This window comes from Marmota monax, unplaced genomic scaffold (assembly GCF_021218885.2).
Source record: "Marmota monax isolate L192 unplaced genomic scaffold, Marmota_monax_Labrador192_F-V1.1 WCK01_AAM20220418_F8-fsc00070, whole genome shotgun sequence".
Lineage (NCBI taxonomy): Eukaryota > Metazoa > Chordata > Mammalia > Rodentia > Sciuridae > Marmota > Marmota monax.
In genome coordinates this window covers 9,829,568-9,848,682 of record NW_026692116.1, presented here as the reverse complement: position 1 = coordinate 9,848,682, position 19,115 = coordinate 9,829,568, and the positions used below count along the sequence as shown (strand labels likewise).

The window sequence follows — 19,115 nt, the reverse complement described above, 5'->3', positions numbered from 1 at the left end:
TCTGAATGTGTATTAGTTTGTGAGATGTCAAAGAAGCCGAAAAAACAAGAGGGTTTGTTAACACAGAGAGAAAGTTGTCACATGACTAAACAGCAGTGGCATGCCTTGTCACTTTTATTACCTGTTAAGGATGGATCCTCAGTCCCATCTCCAGCTGTCGGAACATCAAGTGGAGAATGGCGGCCAGGGTTGCCTAAGCTTTCTTCTTGCTCTTTCAGAGATATAGAATTTTTGTGGGGAGACTTATGGTTTGTGTTTTCCTGAGGACTAACTTCGGATCTCTTTCTAGGAAGTGGTGTTGGTTTGGTTGGCTGGTAAACCTGACTGCAGGGAGCTATAGGATGGTAGGATGGCTTCTCCACTTCTCCTTCCTCCTCCTCCCCCTCATCATCAATTACCACCAGCTCAGCATGGATGATCCCATCATACCCTGTCAGCAGCTTTCTTTCTTCTTCATTATCTTCTGCCTGCTGATACCCCATGAAAATCATTGTTACAGGTTCTGTATTATCCATGTCAGAAGGCAATGAATGAACAATATTGTATCTAACATCCTCTTCCTCCTGGAGAGTGGGTGAAGAACCATGGGGTTCAGACTTCCCAACTGTTGCTTTGCTGGGGCTCAGTCTGGCCTTCGGAGAGGGCACATATTTGTCCTGAATGATATTCGATTCTTCCCAAGGAGGCATCATCCTCTTCTGAGGGGTGTGGAACGTCTCTTCTGCTTGGTGAGTCATTGATCGGGGAGGAGGTGTTGGCTGGATGGGACTGATATGATTGAAGTCATCGCTCCTTTCTTCTAAAATTCCATTGTCCATATTGTACATGGATTCGTTTACATCATTGTCCAGTCCATTGGCTTTCATCTTTATCCTTTCTTGAAAGTTTGGTCCAGGGATGACCTTTTCTCTCTGTGGGGTCACTGGCCTGCAAAATGGATTGGCATATACAGGCTCATGATACTCCGTTGGTGATTGAGAGTTTCTCTCGGAGGCTTGTCTTAAAATCTCCTCCACCTCTACTGGGGCCAGGTCATGGGTGCCATTGTGTGCTGCATTAGGATTAGAGCTGACCGCATAGACTGACTTCTGCCCATCCTCATAAACTTTTATCCCTGTACCTTTAAAGTCATCTGATGGGAGAGGTATTGAGGACAGAACTGTACTTTCTCCAGTCTTCAAGTCTTTTTCAACTTTAATTTCCATGGCATACAAAGCTGTTAAGAGACAAATTGGATCTTTGATTTAGTTAACTCTCTCTTTTATAAACTAGCCTACTTTCATAGGATTTATTTTTGTACACTTTGATGTTCTTTTATGTAAGATGTTGTTTATTTTTTAAGTTTCTAATTTTATTCATTAGTTATATAATGACCAACCTGGTAACAATATGGGTTTTCAGGTATGGGTGTGTGGAATTTTGGAAAAAAAAAAAACAACTGAAGGATTAAAGAAGTGAAGCTGATTGGAGAAGAGAAACTGATAGATCCAAATGGTAAGAATTTTCACTGGGGAACCAAAGATGTCCCCTTTCCAGTTAAGAAACCAACAAGGCAGATTTGTGCTTTTTTGTATTGCTCAGTGGGAGGAGTTAATCTCTCCTTTATTGAGGAAGAATATGTTACATTGTGCATTGCAAGAGGAGAAATGCCTAGCACACCACATTTTATTGAGTTACATCCTTGTGCACAGGCCTGATGCCTTGAAATTATAGACGAGTGTTCTAAAGTTTCCACAGCATGGGGGTTGTTTTGGTAAGGACAAGGGAAGGAGAAGTCTAGATCATAGGCTTCTCTATTTCACACTAATTTTCAAGTAGAAGAAGCTCTAAAGACCCCAATATCAGCTGTTGAAACACTTGAACTGGAGGTAATTGGTTGGGTTGGAGAAAATTGAGATCTGTTTAATGACCCAGATAAGAACCCTGTGGCTGGAAAGTTAACAGGCTGGGTAGAGCTAATAGGAATCTGTGAAAAACTGCAATGTGGCAATGTTGACTTTTGTCACATCCTCCCTCTATCCCTTAATTCATCTTGCATTTCATGCCTCCTCTATTGTCTCATGGTTCTGGCTACCCAACCATCCCTTATCCACACCCTCCCTGTCTCACATTTCTACTTTATTCTGCATTTCACTCCCTAATGTGATATGTTTAGTGAATATCTACTATGTGCCTAACTAAGCTTGGTACATATTAGGTATTCACTGAATACTTGTGGAGTGGATAGATATATCTACCTGCAGAAAGAGAGTAGCTTTTACTTCCATTATAAAATTCAAAGGTCTCCTCTCTTCCTTAACACAAATATTCCTTTTTTTCCTGAGGCTCTGAAGTATATTATTTTTAGGAAAATTGTTCCCCTCCGAGAGTAAATAATGCTTACTTCCCAATAGACTGCTTTAATTTTCAAAAGCATTTCAGTAACTCAAGAGGGTCTACTGAATGAAATATGTTGGGAGAGAGATTTTTGGTCAGGGAAGCTTAGCTTTTCAGAGTTTCTAATTTCCTTCAAAAGCGTTTATTTTACCCGTTCATGACTAATTTTGTAGGGAATAAAGTGCATGGAATAAATATTGCAACGTCATTATCCCTATCTGTATAAGTGACTGACATACCTCGTGGAAGTTTGTAAAATGGACCATTTCTTAACCTGGGAGCATAAGATGCCACAGCAAGTTGTAAATATATGATGCTGTAAATCTGAAATTGAAGACATGCCATAGAACACAGATTTTTTACATACCTTTTCTGTTTTGTTCATCATCTTCTATTCCTTCATTTCTTTCCTTCCTTAATCTGGAAGGTATATAGGATTTTGGAAGGTCAGGGATATTAGCATAGATATCCTCAATTGATTCTGTAAAATTGATACAAATTAAAATGTGCTTAGGATATATTTATGATAATGTGAAAAAAAATCTCACTGGGCTTGTCAAAAAAAATATCTTATATGACATGAAATAGGCTGCTGAACAACATACCTCCCAATGTTTCTTCCTTTTCCACTTTCACAGACTATAAGAAAAAAAGAATTTGCCATGATTAATTCAGTTTAAAAAATAAAATCTAAATGTGGAAACACTTTGAAAAATTACAAGAGTATTTGTTGACTCATTTGGGAGGGAATCATAGTTTTATGATTAGTTGATACGCACTTTTATTATATCTTCTGTTGTCCTCTCAATTGATTTTAGTTTCTTTAAAATTGCTTCTTCATTGGTTGAGATTTGCAGTTCAGCCTTTTCAAGATCTTGGATATCTTTCTCAAGTCTGACAACAAAAATGATATATTTTTTATTGATTAATACAGTATATATGTAGGGTTGCCAAGTATGTCTTCCTCTTGTATGGACTTTCCTGGGAATACTGCACGTAAGTAGCCAGAAACCTTCTAAGAACAGTGTCACACACAACATCACACCAAGTGTCATGCTTGATACTCCGAAGACACTTAACACCTGATTTTGAATGATTTTAGATTAAAAATTTAAAAAGATTTATTTATTCATTTTTGAACATAAGCACTTCTTAGGTAAAATACTGGACCTTTGTCATATGTTCCTCACTGCAATTACTAAGGTTACTTCCAAATGAAGTAAACCAACTTCTTTTATAAAAAGACGTAAGGTTAGAATTGAACTAAAATGAATGGTACATTTTGTAATTATGCAGTTCAATTTTTTTCTTGCTCAAGACTCCATCTAAATTATTTGAAGAAATAATTATAATTATTAAACTTTATTTAACAATTACAGCTATTTAAGACATAAAAACCCAGTCTATACTAACACTGAAAATGACACTGTTTTATGTTACCTAAGAGTTGTGGTATGTTCTAGTGAGTAAGGCGAACAGATGGGGAAATGGGCACAATCTAGTACAATGTTCTCACTTGCTGTTGTTTATAGAGACTATATTTTTGTGAAAAATGTGCATACATGGTTGGACAAAGTATAAGAAAACTATAAAGCAAAGAGACACATTTGAAGTTGGACTGTTGTAAACATTCTGAGCTGGTATTTTGACCAGCATACAGTAGGCTGTCAGAATCAAATGAACTCCAGGGGGCATCATCATGACCTCTAATCTATAAAAACAGCCAGTGGCAGTCACACAATTACTAAACCTGGCCCTTGGCAGCCATGAAGCACACATAGTGTCTAGGCCAAATAGTCTAAGCCCCAACGTCAGCTGCCCCAGAGGATAGCTGATTAGAGACAGCAGCTGTCCAGGAGATGACAGCTGTGCATGTTTGTGTTAGTTAACGTAACTGTCATTTTTCTTGGCTTCCTCTTGAAGATGGTCATGGGCCTGGCAGCTCCAAAATCCTGTGCTATTGTTACACCAATAAAAGTCCAAGACATGATCTACTTGGCTGTTCTCCTACTCATTGCTTCAGTTTCAAGGTTCTGACTTTGATGCTGCCTTTGCCATTAGTACGTGGACATTTATAGCTGAGGGGGTTTTCTTGCATATTACAGAAATTCAAGTGAAATGTAGTAGCCCTGATTTCTTAGCAGTTACTAACGTGTGACCACAATTTTTATTAAAATTTCTTTATGTTTCCAGTAGCATATTGGCCAACAGAAGAGTTGTGGGATACATGTTGGTCCACTTTGGTACAGCAGAAAGCTCTGTAGGCAAAGTGATAGACCTGAATTCTGTTGTCTCTGCCTCTCACTATTTAATGACAGCTAACTCCCTTAATCTCCCTGAAACACAGCTTTAAAATATGTACAGTAAGAATAATACTTGTCTTACTAATAAGCATTGTTGTTTATGAAAACAAATTGGATATGGTTGATATCAGATGTCAGTTTATCATGGAATCATTCTTCAAGGTTTCCTGCAGAGACACCGTGCCTGCATCTCATCTCTTTTCATCCTGTCTCACAGGATCCTTTCCTAATGTGCATATTAGAGGCAGTTTACAATGAGGAAACTTTGGGTGGAAATTAAGGGGATTATAGTCATTGCTGCAGATAGTTTTTGGACCTTAGGACCCAGATGTGGGATCAGGGGAACTTGGGTTTAAATCCTGGTTCATCTACCAACTTGCTTTGTGACTCTAAACGACTCACTGACTTCACCAAGACTCAATATCTCATTCCTTCATTCATCCATTTAAAATCTTTATTTAGCATCAAATTTGCACCAGAAACTATTTTATGTGCTAGGGTATGACAGTGCACTAAACACAGTCCCTGCCCTCCAGGGGTTTATATTCTAGAGGAGAAAATATACTAATACAGCCTCTGGCAAGCTTTTTCTGCAAAAGGTCAGATGCAAAATATTTTAGGCTTTGCAGTCTAGTCCACGTATAGTTTCTATTGTATATTCATTCATTCTTTCCCCTTTTTCCTTTTGTTTTACAACCTTTTAGTAATAATTTTAAAAAAACATTTTTAGCTTGTATCTGTAAAAATACAGGACAGAGTTAGAATTGGTCCTAGATCATAGTTTGCCAACCCTTGTATTAATAAACAAATGGATATATAGAAACGTGTGTGTGTACATATGCAATAATAAACAAATGTGTGTATATACACACATTTGTTTCAAAGAACACATTTTTTTTTAAAGCAGAATAAGATCTATGAACACCAGGATAAGGGGTACATAACATGGTCAGGGAAGGTCTCTCTAACAGTTACTTGAGGAAATAAATGAGGGTGGGACACAAGAGAATTTCAGTGTGCTCCAAAGAGAGCAAAAAGCAACTATAAGCTTGAAGTAAGAGCAGAGAAAGTAAGGAGGCAAGTGACAAGAAGTGAAGAGGTATGGCAGGTAGCTAGATGGCACAGGGTCTTGCGTATGGAAGGCCTTTGGGAAACCATTGGGAGTGTTGGAATTTACAGAGTTAGATGGGCTGCTGGGGTGAGAACAGGCCCAAGAGGCAAACACGGAGGTTAGTTGTAATAGTTCAGGTGAGGACAGCTTAACCTGGGGTAGTTGCTGGTAGAAGGATGAGAAATGGTTGGATTTTGGAAACATCTAGAAATGTTTACATGGGTGAGAGAGAAAGACAGCTGAGAAGGGTGGCTCCAGTGTTTGTGACCTGAATAATTGGGAAGATACAAATTAAATAGCTGAACTGACACCAGGGAGAGGGAAGGCAGGAGATTAGGGCTGGGGGGACAAGTTCAATTTAAGATAGTCAAGTGTGATATAGAGGAGACAGTTGGATATAAACACCTGGAGCTCAGAGGAGTATGGGTTTGAAGATATAAGTTGGAAAGTTGGTATCTGAAGCCACATTAACGGGTAAGATTTTCTAGAAAATAAGGGAGGTAGTTAAAAATTCCAGGGACTGAGCCTGGGGCAATTCCACAGTTAAAGGTCTGGCCCATTCTAACTTAGGGCTTACTTTAAAAAAACAAAAGAGATTCAGCAAATGCTACTTTCTTCCTGTACCTGTCCCTTCTATTCCTGAGCTCTTGGTCTGCCTGGTCCATGACATCTCAGGGGATTCTGAAATGCTCTGGCATTTGTTTCCCTCTGAAGAAAAGGCCATGGGTAACACCATATGATTCTCATGATTATTTTTAGACTAAAATGGTAAGAATATCAGACTGGAAGCTTGCTGACCTCATCAAAGTATCTGCTAATGAATACTTCTGAAGGTTTTCAAGTCTCAGGTGAAAGCTGCTTTGATTCGGTCTCGTGACACATCATGACATGTTTATGAAAACTAAACAAAAACAAGCACACACTTCCTTCCCATTCTCTATCACAGTTTCAGCCAACTCTCAGTTAAAAGAGATGATAAGGAAACATCTTGGCGCTAATTAGAATCACAAGCCTGTGACAGGAGATGGTTACTCATGTAGAACGTTTCTTAAAATGTCCACTTAATGCAAAACAGTTTATGATTGCATCTTGATTTGCCACTTTTGTGTATTATTAATGGATAATATAAATATCATTAAGAGATAAACATCAGAGATTTGTTGCTCTAAAAAAACTGTCTAAAAGAGCAGAGTGCAAGTGTTAGTGATGGAAACTTAGAGAATAGTAACTGAGAGTAAGGAACTGGATGCTTCCAGACCTCCCTTCCCCCTCTTAGTCAGAACTCAGAGGGAGCCCCACCATGGAAGAGTGAGTCTGACAATTTTCACAGTCCATAATTCACCAAAATTTTGAGAACCAAGGAGCATAAAACAAAAATTACAACCAGAAGGTGGGGACTACCTTTGTATATCTAGCTCGGTGGTTCTCAGCTGGGGGTTATCTTGCTTCCTGAGACTATTGGCAATGTCTGGTGACATTTTTGGTTTCCGTGACTGGGCAGCGCTGTGAGTAGAGGTCAAGGGATGCTGTTAAATATCCTGCAGTGCACAGAATGGTTCTCTCATAACAAAGAATTATCTGGCCCCAAATGTCATTAGTGTTGAGGTTGGGAAACCCTAGACACCTAAGTGGATGACTGGTATGGTATGGGTTCTTGATACCTCCTTTATAAGAGGTTTGTTTATCTTCATCTCTCTAAAATTTAAAAATTTTCTTCATTACTTCTTTCTCTTCCAGCTTTATTCATTTCTAACTTACGTATGTGTGTATCTAGATTTTCCCTACCCTGTTTCAGTGTTTATTGATAGTTAAGAGAGTACTCAATTCTGATTTAAAGCCAAAACCATGCAGGACTTAAATTTGGGACTCATACCCAATCCTTTTCTAAAGGTAGTTTGGGAGAGAGAAAACATTTAACAAGTATAAGAAGTATTGGAAAATATATATGTATGTATATTGTTATGGTTTACATGTGTTATCCCCCAAAAGCTCATGTGTGAAACAATGCAAGAAGGTTTGGAAGAGATATGATTAGGTCATAGCCTTAATCTAATCTGTGAGTTAATCCTGATGGGATTAACAGAGTGGTAACTGGATTCTTTTACATGTGTGTAACTGGATTCTTTTACATGTATGTAACTGGATTATTTTACATGTGTGGCTGGAAGAAATGTTTCACTGGGGACATGGCTATGGGGTATATATTTTGTATCTGGAGAGTAGAGTCAGTCTGTTTCTCTGCCTACTGATCACCATGTGAGCTACTTCCCTCTGCCATACTCTATACCCATGATGTTCTGCATCACCTCCAGGCCCAAGGAATGGAACCTGCTATCTATGGATTGAGACCTCTGAATCTGTGAGCCCTCAAATAAACCTTTCCTCCCCTACAATTGTTCTGGTCAAATCCTTTAGTCACAGCTGTGAAAAAAAATTACTAAAACATGTGTACACACACACACACACACACACTCACAGAACCTACATCTGTATGTAAATATGTACACACATGTTTATGTGTGAATATGTGTATGTATAATTTTAAAAATTCTTTTTACAAGGAAAGCTTTTGGGGAGGTTTCAGGGTGATAACTCTTTAACCTTCACCTGCCTATTTTCCAGCTGATGGCTTCGAATTTCCATAAGTACTGCCATCCCCATCTTTAGACAGTATTACCTTTCCAAATGGGAATTGAGCTCCTTGAAATGCTGATTCAGTTTGGCTGAGAAGCAGGCAACAGAGAAAGAGAAATATCATTTTTGGTGCCTCCTGGACTGTTAGGTGGGGCTTGATGGATGAGTTAGTACCTCTCACAATTTCTGAGAGGTGGTGGGAAGGCATCATATGCCAATTTAGATAAGCAGAGTACATGAAAAAGGATTTGTAATGCAATCCATTATTGGAATCTTTCTTCTCCTTGCTATTTGCTGGAGAAAAAGAGGGTTATTTTCAAGAGCTCCCTAGGTGAGAGCAGGTAGTTTTCATTTCATGCTCTGTGGTAGTAATAACCTCCCTTAATCATCACAAGATCATATCCCCAATCCAATTCCAACATGCAGTTTTTTGGTCTTAGAAAAAAAGGGACAGCACATAAATGCTGGATGTGTCAAGAAGGAGTTATTTCACAAGGCAATTTTTCTGCAGCTGAGGGTTCATTTATCTCTTTCAGTTTTTGGTGGAGTTAACAAGGACTAACAACCTGATGGAGTTTGCCATTAGGGGCCAAACAGACCACAACTCAAGGTGAAAAAAAAATAATCACAATCCCAGTCCAAAAGTTCATACCCTACTTCCTGTACTTGACTTGTTAGCAATTATAACAACACTGAACACATATCGCATATGGACATTGTACCAGGCACTGGCCTAATTGGTCCTCACAACAACCCATGAGCTCTGTTAGTAGTTCCACTTGAAAGATGAGCAAGCTGGGTGCCTAGCAAGGCCACTGGCCTGGAGACTCATGGGCAACCTGAGGCAGGATGAATTTGGAAGCAGATCTAGCCTGAGCTGTTAATTCCTCTCCAATTAGTCACTGTGGAAACAAGACTTAATTCTTAAAATTGATTCTTATAAACTTAGACACAGCATTCATTTTTCTCAGCAGTATAAAAAGACTTCTTACTTTTCATGATAATAATGAAAGCAAGGATGACTTGGCTGGGCCTCGTCAACATGTAAAAGTTCTGATCCAGTACACAGAAAGGTAATATTTCTGTCCTAATCTTTGTTGTATTATTTTGTTGCATTATAATTTTTGTTTGTTTGGTTGGTTTTTTTTTTTTTTTTTGGTTATTTGTCTACTTCAAAGAGCCTAGGGTTTTCTAAGATAATGCCACTTTATAGGAGGATTTTTTCTTTCTTTTTGCTTGAACATAAGACTTGTTCAAAGAAGGAAGTGAAGCTGTGTGTCTTAAATATACAGTTGTACACAGTTGTCTAATGCAATTTGATTATAACATTGCAGTTTGGATATAAGCACCAATGCTATGTTTGAAATTAAGTTTATGACTAGCTTTTAGCTATGTTATATTTTCAAAGGATTGATTGGTTACTTGCATCTCAGTGGCCCAAGTGCTCTTGTTAAAAGCTAGTATTAGGGCTGGGGCTGGGGCCCAGTGGCAGAGTGCTTGCCTAGCACGTGTGAGGCACTAGGTTCAATCCTTAGCACCACATAAAAATAAACAAATAAAATTTATGAAACATCAAAAACAAAACAAAACAAAAAGACCTAGTATTACACCCAAAGAGAGGTTCCAATCACTATTCTCTGACATAGCCTGAGTCAGCAGGTATTAGACCCAGGCTGTGCTACTACAGTACCTCTGAGGCTAGCTGATGGAAGTGCTAGAACCTCCCACCCTCTTGCTTCCCGACCTTCCCTAAGCTAATCAAAAAAGGATCCAATTTCTTCTGAGATTCACAGGCTCTCAGAATGTCTTGAGCCTGTGTTGAGTTCTGCTTCAAGTGGCGAGCAATTTTAACTCCTCTGATTTCTCCTTGGGCCTAGAGATTCTCTCCTTTTCATCCTAAATCTTGGGAGAATGGGAGGTAGCTAGTGGTTTAACCATATTTTGTGAGTTTTTGTGCGAAGGCCCGCTTTTTTAGGGGAAGAAAAGACTCCTTCCAGCTCTACCCAAGGAAATAGAAAATGAGTCCATATGGCTAACACGCTTGAATTAATCATTTGCCCCTCCAACTTTAGATTTCTCATTCGGAGAAAAATAATAGTATTCCTTAAGCATTGTTGTAAGGAGGTAATTGAGATAGTGATTGTTGCACAGGACTTGATATAGAAGAGCTCCTTAAATAAGTTTAGTTTTCCTTTTCCTCAGTCTACTTGGGAAAGGAGACCATCTTTGGGTACCTGTGGGTGAGAAAATCTGCTGACTCAGGGATTTGATCTTTGACGTTAATGGAATGATTTTAGAGCAAGCATGGTCCTAATGCAGCTACAGACTTGCAACCTGTTCTTGAAAATAATTTTCTATTTAGAAAACCTCAACATTGTTCCAACATTGTCAGAATTGTCATAATATTTACAATAGTATCTATTTAATAAATGTTGGCAGAAAGAATATTCTAGTCTATCTTGATGACCTGCTGTTTCTCCCTGCACCCCACTCCATTCCCCTTTTCTTTTTAGTAATAGAACTCCCTGGTTTGTGTGTGTGTGTGTGTGTGTGTGTGTGTGTGTCTAGGGGTATATGAGTGTGTCTTCCTCATTATCTTGCTATAGACTACATTTTTAACTCTGCTTTGCATTTAGATGGTGTGTGTAACTAAATTCTGACTGATAGTAGACTTATGCAAATTTCAGGTCATAGCTTTAAAACGGAGCTGTTTGCCCTGTATTTATCTTCTCTTTCTTAAACTGGATATAGATGTGGTGATAAACTGGCTTTGGCTACACTGCCAAGAGCATCCCTTAGAGAGTAGCAAAGCAGCAGGACAGGAAGGGAAAGGATCTTTCTACAATCCTTATAACATTGTTGCTGTCTTCCACTTCAGTGTTTACCAGTTAGGATTTTTATGTGTGTGAGAGAAATGAGCCCATCCTATTTAAACTGCTGCTCTTAATCAATCTTTTAAGCCAACAAAACCAGTATATAAACGATTGCATAACTTTATGTGGGATGAAGCATAGTTTGACAGATTTTATGAGGTTTTTCGTTAATTTTCAGAATTACTTGTATCTTTCATTTCTGATCATTAACTAGTGAAAACAGAACAATGAATCCACCTTTGCTCTTAGGAGTTCCAAGAATTTATGATTCTACATGACAGGTAAAATCTAATACAGTTTATAATGATAGGTAATATTTTGGGCACTTTTAACATTTTTTAAAATTTTTAACAGATAACTAATTTCAATAGCTAAAATTTGCAATGAAAAAAGAAAGGTCTATTTATTTTTTTGCTAAATAATAGTTCATCTAACTGAATGTTTTTGGAAACCCAATGGATATTATTGGGAACACATGGTTGATAACTTTAGTCAGGTAATTTTGAGTATACTATAGTAGTCATATGTAACAGGCAGATAAGTTATTACTAATGGGTCAGAGTTTAAAGGTACTGTAGTGCCAAACCATACTTTCTCAATAAAAATGAGGGTATGTAATCTCATAGAAGGTAGAATTTTAAAATTTTATTTTAACACTTTGGGGTCTGGTAAATTTTGTTGAACATTTAGTGAAACTTTATTAAGAGCCGATTGCATGTCAGACATTTTCTTCACTTAACTGAAATAAAAGCATGTCAAAAAAGATGAAGAACATTTCTATGCACAGACATGTAGAAAGAACAAGAGCTGCCTGGGAATCAGCCATTGTCAAAGGGCATGTGTATAATTAGGAAGATCTAACCTACCAGAGTAAACAGTCACATGCTAAGGACAAGCATGCCAGAGAATTAAAGGGCATTTGGCAGACAGCAAGCACAGTTTGCTGTGAGCCAGATCTGTTGCCTCTAATCCTGAGCCTTTAAGAACAGGACAGCCAATATGACGCCGCAGCTTTAAGATAAGTAGAAGCAGAGAGCCAACACAACAGGGGCACTGAAATAAGTGTGTTTGTTCTGATGATTGGAAGCAGCAGATTCTTAGAAAGTCGAATAATTTGTAATTACATGTGAACTGCTAGTGCATGGGTGAATCTTATATTTATATATCTGTAAATATTAATAATTTTCTGATGGGCAGATAATACTATCATGCTTTGAAACTGCTGTGTATGGTGATTACATTAGAAAAAAATGACTTAGAAAAACTAACCCTCTCAATCAGAATAATATTTTGTAAATGAATAGTTTCATTTTCCATAGAAAATATGAAACAATCCCAACTATTCAGGAGGCGAGGCAGGAAGATCACAAGTTCAAGGCCAACCTGGGCAGTTAGCAAGATCTTGCCTCAAAATAAAATTTTGAGAGAGGTCTGGTGATGTAGCTCAGTGGTAGAGCACTTCCATAGCATGTGCAAGACCCTGGGTTCAATCGCAGCACCTCCCATAGGAAACCAAATGTGAATAAGCCACTATAATATGAAAGTTGTAAATATAGTGTGTGTGTTTGTGTGTGTGTGTGTGTGTGTTGTGTGTGTGTGTGTGTGGGGGGGGAGACAGTAGAGACTGAACCTGGGGACACCCTTTCACTGCTCTTTATCCCCATCTCTTTTTATTTTTTATTTTGAGACATGGTCTCACTAAGTTGCCTAGGCTGGCCTTGAACTTGAATTCCTCCTACCTCAGTCTCTGGAGTCACTGGAATTACAGGTGTGCATCATTGTGCCTGGCACAAATGTAATATTCAAATGAATGTCAATAAACACATTCTTTGAATGTTGGTGTGGCATCGGGATTTTGTTAGTTTTGAGCTTCTCAAATGCTCTGGCAGAACAGAAGCTGAGTATGTGCGGTTTTTAATTAGGGCACGCAGAGAATTGTGTAGTACATGTCAAACATTTAATAAGAGCCAAATAATTGTAATAATAATTCAATTTCACCTCTAGTCAGTTGTCATCAGTTTCTCAAATGACTTTTAAGTACTGTTGTAGCCAGAACATGGGAAGTTCACTCATGTGCTCACGCATGATTCTGGTAGGCATTTTTTGTTATTTGAAAAATTTGTGAACAAAAATATTTCTAGTGAATAAACCATTTGTAACCATATAATGAGTGGAAAAACATATTCAGTGATGTAGACAGCCACTGACTTCCTCTATTCATAAATAATCACTGGCTTTGAGCCTTGTAACCCTTAACATTTATCTCTAATCATAGAGCCGTCACTATATTTCCTATGTTCCATTCACTTCATTTTTGCTTTGCTTCTTAGTGTTAATTGTTCATATTTGAAACCAAGAACAGAATTTTGTTATTTGAAGACTGACAAATATAAATTCCAATCCTAATATAACAGAACAACCAACAATGACCAGTTAACTTTGGGTGGTCTAAATGCACTTAATGACATTTGCCTTATTGCAGACAAAGAATGCATTGAACATGTGGGTGTAGATGTTTTCTGAGCTGGTGGAGTTAGTCACAGGGACTTCTGGGGAATGGAGAAACCTAGGCCCTATGGCAGCACAGATTCTCTCTGATGCAATGTTTGGTTTTGAACATTTTTTATTCTGTTACCAAAACTTGGAGGATGGATTACTGCAAATAATTCAGCCCCCACTTTCTGGATTGCTCAGCTGTGCCTTTGTTCTTTCTTTACTCATGTCCACATGGCCAGAGATCTATGACATCTCAGCTAATGGTCTTAAATTTGTGTTTTAGAGCACTGAGTATCATTTTGAATGAGAAAAATAAATGTAAAAGCACTTTGGAAAGTTAAAGGATCTGAAAAGAGATAAACACAATTGTAAATTTGCTTTGAAGAGCTTGCGATTCTGGAATTGCCTCTAGAAGATCAGAAGACTTACATATGGCAGGTTTGCAATAATGAATTTAACCAATTATAGGAGGGATGAGGGGAAGAATTTGGAGTCAGAAAGAACTACATGTGACTCATGGTATGGCTATTACTGGATTTTTAGCTTTATATGCTTTAGCATCTTCATAAAATTAGTCTAACTAAACTTCCAATAGCAAATTGTCATTATTAGAATAATGTTAATACCCTAAGATAAGCTCCATGAAGGGTAGCTGCTACTGAATTGAAGTGGGGTGCAGGAAGGGCCCTCAGAGGTTATTCTAATCTACTTTTCAGCCCACCAAGAAGGTGGTTCTGTGTTTATTCTGGCTCCTTTTATTATTATTATTATTATTATTATTATTATTATTATTATTATTATTATTATTATTTGGTGCTAGAGATTGAATCCAGGGCCTTGAGTATGCAAGGCAAGTACTTCTACTAACATACAGATGGGATCCTTAGGTATGAACAAGAGAGCATGCTAGGAGGTGGGGATAGAACATAAAAGGGTATTTGAAGAGGAGAGAAAGTGAACAAAGTCATGATGGAATGTTAAAACATGCCATCAACAGTTGCCTCCAGCCCCAGGGCACCACTATACATAGCTTTGCCCTTGACACAAACAGAGTTGGATGTTGCTTCTTCTTCTTCTTCTTCGGGGTGAGGGGGGGTGCTGGGAATTGAACCCAGGGCCTTGTGTACACTAGATTATTCTTTACTTTTTTAAAGATATTCAGGGCTTTCTTTTTGTTTATTAGAGTTTGAGTCATTGTTTAGGCTTTTTCCTGGTCCTCTTAAAGAGATATTATTTTTAAGTTCATCTGTCGCCCATCCATTCATTCTCAATTTTCTCATTCATTCATGTATCAAGCTATGTATTCACAGGTATTCCAGCCATGGGCTAGGCTTTGTACTAGGGGCTTCTGTGTGTGTGCATGTATGTTTTAGTGGGGTGGAGTGAGTAGATGCCTTCCTTTATTTTTGCTGGAAGTTTGGTTTACTTAGCTTCTTTTGTTAAAATCAAAATGAAACTCCTGTATTAAAAATAACCAGACTAGCTGGGAAATTAAAAACAACAACAGATGAACTATCACAAATCTGGTAAACCAATTAGTCAAATATGGAGAGTGAAAAACATGCTTGAAATGATTTTGACTCATATAATTACCTCAGAATAATTTCTTAAGTGTTTCTAGGCAACAGCAAATTTAATAAGAAACAAATGGTGGATTTTTTTTCCCTTCTCCTTTTTCACCTTTCTCTTCTCTTTCATGTTGTCATGGAGAGCAATCAGCCTGTCTATCTTCCTGCTATATAGTATTAGATATGGTTAGCTGGGTTGGAGTGGGGAGGCAGAAACACCTAGAATGTGGTATTATTCATGCAGACCTCCCACTTGTGTTTGATGAGACATTAGTTCCATTAAGATGCACTTGGCCTGCATAGGTAGTTAAATCATTTGGTATGGATTAAACTTGCATAGGGATCATAATGAACTAAACTTTGATAGACATTACCAGTAACAAAAACATCTGACCTATTTCTACATCGATATTTTGAATTCCCTTTTGAAATGGAGTCTTTTGAGTTAACTGATTATTGCTTTAGATGATGCTGAGCAAAATTCTTTTTCTTGTATTCCATCTCCATTTGTGGAGGAATTTTCCTTGTTATGTGGGATGTGGCTCCAGCTGCCCTGACAGCTCAGTTTTTCTCATGACACACAGTCACTTAGAAATCCAAAGCTTCACATGCAAACTTTGCCCTTTCATACTACATGTAGAAACCAGTTTCTAACTATTTGGGGACAAATAAAAGTTTATTAAAAGAAGGCAGAAGGTCAGAAGGGTATTTTGGAATATAAAAAAAAATAACCTTACTGGAGAACATTTAATCATAAGTAGCTTATCCTGCTTAAAGGGAATGCAGTGTAATTGCATCATTCTCCTTGAGAGTTAACCTTTTACATTTTATGCTTATGACATTTCTGTCAGGCACTCTGTGTGCTTCAATTAAAGTCAAAGGTCTCTGGACACAGTTCAAGAAGTAGAAAATGTCTGGAGGGGAGCTTGATGCAGTTTGGCAGAGGGAGGTAGGTCATGAGAGTTGCAGGGCAGCTGGAGAGAAGAACCCAGCATGTGAACACAAGGTTCCTTTGGTGACTTCTTGGGGATGCCTGGGGTATCATTCTGGGTGTGGGGTGTTGGACAGAGGTCAGCAATGGAGAGTCAGTACAGGATTTGTCCACATGGATGTTTGGAGGGAGAAGTTGGTGCACCTGTGCCTGCCATCAGAAAGTACATGGTTTAGTGGTCCCAGGAAGAACAGGGCTCATTTGGGAGGCAAACTGAAATCTATTTAAGAAAAGTGATTCAGAATGATATGTTCCATACAGATTTCTTCTGGGAACATTGCCTCCTAAGATATTTGTCAAGGCATAAGGCAAAATACTCAACAGTATTGTTCCATGGCTTAGAATGTGACCCAAAGAGAAAAACAGTGGAAATCCACTTATTTTGTGAAATGTTTCTGCTCTTCAGAAGAGAAGATTAGAGGATGTATAAGAAGATGTGCTTGAATTAAAGGTTATGTGTGAGTCAGGGAATCTGTTGTGTGTTTTTCACATGTTAAATATTTAGGTGAATGTCTTTATGAGGTGATGCATTTAAGTGTGAAATCATATCATGGCCTGGAAATAAAAAATGCTATAAAAATGGATTGTACAGGATTTAGCTTTTTGTGTGTATGTGGTACTGGGAATTGAACTCAGGAGTGCTTTACCACTGAGATGTATCTCCAGCCCTTTCTATTTTATTTTGAGACAGTGTCTCAGTAAGTTGACAGGTTGACCTTGAATTTGGGATCCTCCTGACTCAGCCCCCAAGATCCTGGGATTAAAGTCAGGCACTATCATACCTGGTAGAATTTAAATTTTGTAAAAATTTTCTGCTGGATCTAAGGCACTGTTTTACTTCTCAATTAGGAATTGTAACTAGGATTGAAATTGTGGCTCTTAACTTTTTAACTATGTAACAGAGTCAGTTGGACTCTATAAATTTTCCTCATGTTAAATGTTACTTACCTTAAAGAGTGATTGTGAGAATTCAACGAAATAATAAGTATGAGTAATGCTTGGTCCACAGCAAATGTTCTATAAAAATTAAGCCCTATTAGCATTTTAGATTTTGAGCCATAAAGAAGAATTCATCAATTATTTCCTATTGGAAAGAATTCTAGTTAGGTGGTATTCTCAGTTTTTACAAAGAAAAATATTCTTTGCATTCAAGAGAAAGATCTTGGCTGATAAATAAGAAACATCTAAATAAAGTTCTGAGTAATATTCTAATTTTAATTATTTTTATTTTTAATAAGGAAGAGCATGGGATATTTTTTAACACCTACCATGTAATAGGCAGGGTGGCATTGCTTTATGCACAGTGCTTCTGTGAGCTGGCTACATTTGACTCACTATTACAGGGAAGGAAACTGAGGCTCGCCAAGGTGAAAGAACAAGGCCAAGCTTTCGTATTATGGTTAGCAAAACAGAGATTTGAATGCCAAAGGCTGTGCTCTTTCAGCCCATGACACATAAGTATGGACAAAGAAGGAATGAAAACTTCATGTGCAAAATCCAAGGTGATTACAGTGTTTCTGTTTTGATTCAACTCTTATTCTCTAGCTGAGGAGCTAGGTAGAAAGGCCAATAGCAGAAAGGCCAAATTCACCCCTGAGTAGGCACCTAAGTGAAAGGGTAAATCACATGCAGGGTTTGGGTTACTTTCCATGCTTAGGCAATGAGACAGTTCTGCTTAGTTCAACTTCATCAGGTGGCTTGATTGCTATTCAGAACTAGCAGGAAATTGCTCTGGTTTAGTTGGTAATAAAAGCTTCTTAGGCACTGTGAGTAGTTGTTTAGGCAAAGATTGAATTTAAAAAAAAAATGCACCTGATTATTTCGTAGCTTTAGAAATATCAGAGACAAAAATGTTCAATTATCAGGTAAAGCTGCTCAGGCAGTGTGATTTCTATAATGAGGGGCAGTTGTGGAGGCTGCTTAATGTAGACAAGGCACACATATTTCTTGTCTTCCTATGTTGCTTTGGAACATTCTGTTCCTTCCACATTTTTCACCAGATAAACATGCCTCTGTGAACCACAAGGAATGCAAATTCTTTACTAATTCTTTGCAAATACATTTCTTTCGGACTGTTCCTTAACCAAAGCAGTTTGCTGATTATAAGTGATAACACTTGTCCATGATCAGGTGTCTTACTATTTCCTGAACATTTACATCTACATCTCTCACTTCATTTTCTAGCTGAGGAGCAGTGACCTTCCCTTGCATTAGACTAAAGGCTACTCATAACTGACCCTGTGGTCTTAATTCAGTCTTTACCTTCTCTAAGTCTATTTTCTCACCTATCAAATGAAGGTATTGATGCTTTTAAATTTTTATTTATTTGTTTTAGAATTGCCATGAGTATTTAGTGACAATGTAAATGCATGTGTTTTGTAAACTGTACAAAGCCCTTCAGAATGAACCATTATTGTTATTATTCATATTGGTGGACTAAAATAATTTGGTGTTTATTTAGGACTGGTGATGTGTTAATAGCATCCTGAAGACCTAAAATGAAGTTGTATTGAGATGCCAGAAATTGTACCAAATAACAGGTAGTTATTTGGTACTTTAAGAGAGTAGAGGGACATGGAAGAAGATCCCCCAATGTGATAAGAGGTTTTGGAGAAAGGAGAATAAAGGGACAGATCATGCTTCCAAGACTTATCATAAGAGGTAACACTTTTTGTGTTCACAGAGGTTGCTGTGTGATGTTGTTTGATAGGCAGTGTAGGGTAGTCAGATGAAATAGTTCTGATCTGCCTCTTTCTAGTTGTG

General features: G+C 37.9%; 1 protein-coding gene across 1 annotated transcript in view; it reads right to left on the bottom strand.

The window, feature by feature from the left end:
• Palmd (palmdelphin) overlaps nucleotides 1–19,115 on the bottom strand; it is a 46,103-nt gene that overhangs the window by 4,396 nt on the left and 22,592 nt on the right. Inside the window, exons 4-7 of the mRNA XM_046462391.2 lie at nucleotides 3,156–3,270; nucleotides 2,982–3,015; nucleotides 2,744–2,857; nucleotides 122–1,216 (exon numbers count right to left, since the gene is read on the bottom strand). Of these exons, the coding sequence (XP_046318347.1) occupies nucleotides 122–1,216; nucleotides 2,744–2,857; nucleotides 2,982–3,015; nucleotides 3,156–3,270 (1,358 nt within the window). The remainder of the gene's footprint in view (nucleotides 1–121; nucleotides 1,217–2,743; nucleotides 2,858–2,981; nucleotides 3,016–3,155; nucleotides 3,271–19,115) is intronic.